At 29.4% G+C, this 4736-nt stretch overlaps 2 protein-coding genes across 2 annotated transcripts; both read left to right on the top strand.

Moving 5' to 3' along the window:
- The first annotated feature begins 215 nt into the window (after nt 1-215).
- Nucleotides 216-647, top strand: LOC101213993. Its single transcript, XM_004139705.2, has one exon. It carries the CDS (start codon nt 216-218, stop codon nt 645-647), a length of 432 nt encoding a protein of 143 aa, XP_004139753.2.
- Nucleotides 648-2470: 1823 nt separating this feature from the next.
- LOC116402430 lies at nt 2471-3142 on the top strand. The gene has a single exon (XM_031881678.1). The coding sequence runs from the start codon at nt 2471-2473 to the stop codon at nt 3140-3142; it is 672 nt and encodes a 223-aa protein (XP_031737538.1).
- The last annotated feature ends 1594 nt before the right edge of the window (nt 3143-4736 follow it).

Below are 4736 nucleotides of genomic sequence, written 5' to 3' on the forward strand. Positions count from 1 at the left end.
ATTTTTTAAAGAACTTATATGTGCTTTAATTTTTTGTGAGCATAATTTTCATATTACATATAATTTCTTTATTCAACAATTTTGTAGGAATTTCAAAACTTCGATCGCCCACGGTTTCGTGCAGAGAATATTATTATTTTAAGTTGCAAATACGACCATCTACTAAATCAATATTGCTTCTAGCCAGAAGACTATTCCAACAATATGTTGTTGATATGTACATAAAGCTTGAAACAACGAGACTTGATTTCTATAAAACACAACAATCACAAATTCGTTCGGAGTTGTATCAAGGGATCGTTGATGTTGTAAATGCAGGAGAAACGAGGGGAGACAAGGTTGGAAAACGTGTCGTTCTACCTTCAACTTTTATTGGTGGTCCTAAAAACATGCGACATCGATATTTAGATGCCATGGCCTTAGTACAACATTATGGGAAGCCAGATCTTTTCATAACAATGACTTGCAATTCTGAATGGAAGGAAATAAGAGAAGAACTTATGGAAGGACAACAATCTCACGATAGACCAGATCTAACTTCAAGAGTATCTAGAGGAAAGTTAATGGACTTAAAAGACCAAATTGTCCACAAGGAAATATTTGGAAATGTGGACAATTTGGAAAAGTTGCAGCATTCGTATATGTGATTGAATTTCAAAAACGAGGTCTTCCACACCTACACATGTTGGTAATATTGAAAAGGGATTTCAAGATCACTAATGCTGACCAATATGATAAATATGTTCGTGCAAAAATTCCAAATATTCAAATAAATCTTGCACTTCACAATGTTGTTGTGAAGCATATGTTGCATGGCCCATGTGGATAATATAACAAAAAGTGTCCGTGCATGATCAATGGAAAATGTAGATTTCATTATCCTCGACAGTTTTCCTCGAAAATAATGCAAGGAAATGATGCGTATCCAATATATAGAAGGAGAGATGACAGAACACGGGTATTTAAAATAATATTACATTTTATTATTTTATATTTATTTCTCTATAATGTCTTTCATAATAGCGTTAATTTCTTCAATTTATTTGTTAAAAAATATATCTTTACAATTATATCAGGTATCAATAAGAAAAAAGACATTTGATAATCGATGGGTTGTGCCTTATAATCCATACCTACTTTTGAGATACAATTGTCACATTAATGTTGAAATATGCTCGGGATTGAAAGCAGTTAAATATTTATACAAGCATATTTACAAGGGGCACGATAGAGCAGCTGTTTATATATCACATGATGGTGACAATAAAGGTATTGATGAAATAAGAGATTATCAAGATGCAAGATGCGTATCAGCTCAAGAGGCATTATGGAGAATTTATGATTTTAAACTGAATGAGATATATCGTTCGGTTATAAACTTACAACTTCACCTTCCAAACATGCATTGTGTTTCTTATTGGAAAAATCAAAATTTGAAGAAACTTATTCGTTGGGATCATGTCTCAAAAACAATGTTAACATAGTACTTTCATATGTGTCAAACATCTGAAATAGCCCGAAAATTTTTATATAAAGAGTTTCCTGAACATTATGTATGGGACAAACAACTACGAATTTGGAAGGAGAGGAAAAAAGGAATAGCTATATCACGCATTGTAGAAGCAAATCCAAGGGAGGAAGAAAGATATTACTTGCGTTTGCTATTAAATCATGTCAGAGGATCGACGTCATTTGAGTCCTTATTGATAGTCAATGGAAAAAGAGTTCAAACATTTAAAGATTCAGCAAAAGAAAGAGGACTACTAGAATATGATGAAAGTGTAACAAAATGTTTGGATGAAGCAACTTCGTTTGAGATGCCTTATGCTTTTTGAAGACTTTTTGCAACAATCTTAGTGTATTGTGAATCTGTAGATGTTAGAAAACTGTGGAAAAGATATTCTCATGAATTGTTACATGATTATAGAAAATACGAGCCAGAGAATGTAGAATATCAATTTCAACACACTTTAAGAGATATAAAAGTGTTCTTAGAGTCAATAGGCAAACACATCACTATGTATGATTTGCCTGAAATCAAACATATGCCAGAAAGTGGAAACAATTGTTATATAAAATAAATAATTGATGAAAAATCAATTGTAGTATCAGATGAAGATATTCAAGCTCCTTTAAAGTTGAATGAAGACCAAAAGATTGCATATGATATTATTCTTGACATAATTGTGAGGAATAAAAGTGGTGTATTTTTTATTGATGGGCCAGGAGGAACCGGGAAAACATTTTTGTATCGTGCTTTGTTAGCTACTATAAGATCAAGAAATATGATTGCAATTGCAACAACAACATCAGCGTTGCTGCTTCAATTATGCCAGGGGGCCGAACAACACATTCTAGATTTAATATACCATTAGAAACACATGAGTCATCTATATGCAATATTTCTAAGCAAAGTAACAAGACAGAATTGATCAAGCAAGCAAAAGTAATAATTTGGGACGAGGTGCCAATGGCAAAAAAGGCCAGAATCAAAGCAGTTGACAGAACTTTTAGAGATATAATGGATAATCCATTACCATTCGGTGGAAAAATGGTTGTGTTAAGAGGAGATTTTCGACAAGTGTTACCTGTTGTCCCACGAGCTACAAGACAACAAACTATTAATGAAAGTTTGGTAAAGTCATACCTTTGGAATAAAATGGAGAAAATCCAACTAACTAAAAATATGAGAGCTCAAAGTGATACCCGTTTTGCAGAATATTTGTTGAAGATTGGAAACAGAACTGAACTGTCAACAGAAGATGATTATATTTGTCTCCCTGCCAATATCATTGTTACAGGTGCAAATGAAGAAGATTCAATATTAAAGTTATTGAATATTGTTTATCCTGATCTCAAAACGCATACTACTTCAGCAGAATACATGACTAATAGAGCAATTCTATCGACAACAAATGAGTATGTTGACCAAATCAATGAAAGAATGATTGAGATGTTTCCTGGAAAAATGGAAGAATTCATGAGTTTTGATGAAGCAATTGATGATACACATAATTATTATCATGAGGAATTTCTCAACTCATTGTTACCTAATGGTGTTCCTCCACACAAATTGTTTCTTAAAAAAGATTGTCCAGTTATACTATTGAGAAACTTAGACCCCAGGCAATGGTCTATGTAATGGAACTAGAATGGTTTGTCGTGAGTTTCGCAAAAATATAATTTATGCAGAAATTGCAACTGGACAAAATGCAGGAAAAAAAAGTTTTTTTACCACGAATACCAATGAGTCTTGCAAACGACGAAAGGTATCCATTCAAGTTCAAGAGAAAGCAGTTCCCAATAAGATTATGTTTTGCAATGACTATCAATAAGGCTCAAGGACAGACAATACCAAATGTAGGAGTTTATCTTCCTCAAGATGTTTTTTCTCATGGTCGACTATACGTAGCCCTATCGAGAGGAGTCTCTATGACAACAACAAAAGTACTGGTGAAATCAAAGGATTTATGGACAAAAAACATTGTATACAAAGAAGTTTTGAATTTGTAGTTTGAATTGCATAATTTGTTGTATTCATCATTATAATAATTATTATTGGAAAAATTATAAAAATCAACAAAGTGAGCAAAATATTTACAGTCTCAGTAGCAAATAGAGTGAGTTTTTTTCTTTTTAACATTGTTTTTGGTAATTTGCATGAGGTGAAAATAGTTTTTTCTTTTAAAAAAATCGCACTATTATTTATATTATGTAAAACAATTGTTGAAATACATATTTTTTTTAGTTAAAGATTAATTATTTAACAACCATGAATCGTTATAAACTAAATCAAACAAAACAAACTAATAAATTAAATAATTTAAACCATACATAACCAAAATAAACAAAATGAGAATTTAATTTTATAGAAATATATTAAATTCGTATAAACATATAAAAAATACAACTGTACTATTAAAGTAGCTTTTAAACTAAATTATTTAAATAAAATTTAAAAATAGAAAAACGTGCATGGCACATGGAAATACACTAATAGTTATATAAGTATAGTTATAAGTAGGAGAAGATGAGGTTAAAAAAATTTATTATTGAACTAAATATAATTAATATAGTCATTAATTTGTAATTTATGAGAAATTTAGATAGTCAATAATAATTAACACAATGGAAAGTTACATTTGTGGATATTAATGCAATTTAATAACTGTGCAATAAATGAGTAATGAAACTTTGAAAATTTAATTGCTCAAAAAGATTTTTAAAAAAACTTAAACTTGGAGTAAACAAAACCGTACAACAGAATGAATCATTTGGTAATTAGTTTGAATTTTGAATAATATAGAAGTTCAAAAAAGTTATTCACATATACTCACTTTTTAATATAATATAGATATAAATAAGTAATTAAATAATATCGATTGAATTACGTAGATCTTGTTGTAAAATATTCACAGTCGTTGAAATATAGCAAATTAATAATAATAATAATAATGAATTATATATTTTTTAAAAATAGTTTTAATATTTTACTATTTTTAAAATCTTCTAAACTAAAATTTTAGATTTAATTTTTTTTTTCATATTTACGAAGCTAATAATATTGTAGACACTCTTACCAAATTCTATTTTAAAATTGTCACAAGTTAGACATCTTTTTTTAATAGAGTAAATTATAATTTGTGGCAATTTGATGAATGATAATTAAGTATATAACAATCTTTTTAAAAAATACAAATATAATAAAATATGTGGATGATTGACCAATATTGAAA

The sequence above is a fragment of the Cucumis sativus genome, chromosome 3, assembly GCF_000004075.3.
Source record: "Cucumis sativus cultivar 9930 chromosome 3, Cucumber_9930_V3, whole genome shotgun sequence".
Lineage (NCBI taxonomy): Eukaryota > Viridiplantae > Streptophyta > Magnoliopsida > Cucurbitales > Cucurbitaceae > Cucumis > Cucumis sativus.

What these genes read in the sequence shown, in the direction of transcription:
- LOC101213993 (XM_004139705.2), top strand. Translation starts at nt 216, where the DNA reads ATGTACATAAAGCTTGAAACAACGAGACTTGATTTCTATAAAACACAA.
- LOC116402430 (XM_031881678.1), top strand. Translation starts at nt 2,471, where the DNA reads ATGGCAAAAAAGGCCAGAATCAAAGCAGTTGACAGAACTTTTAGAGAT.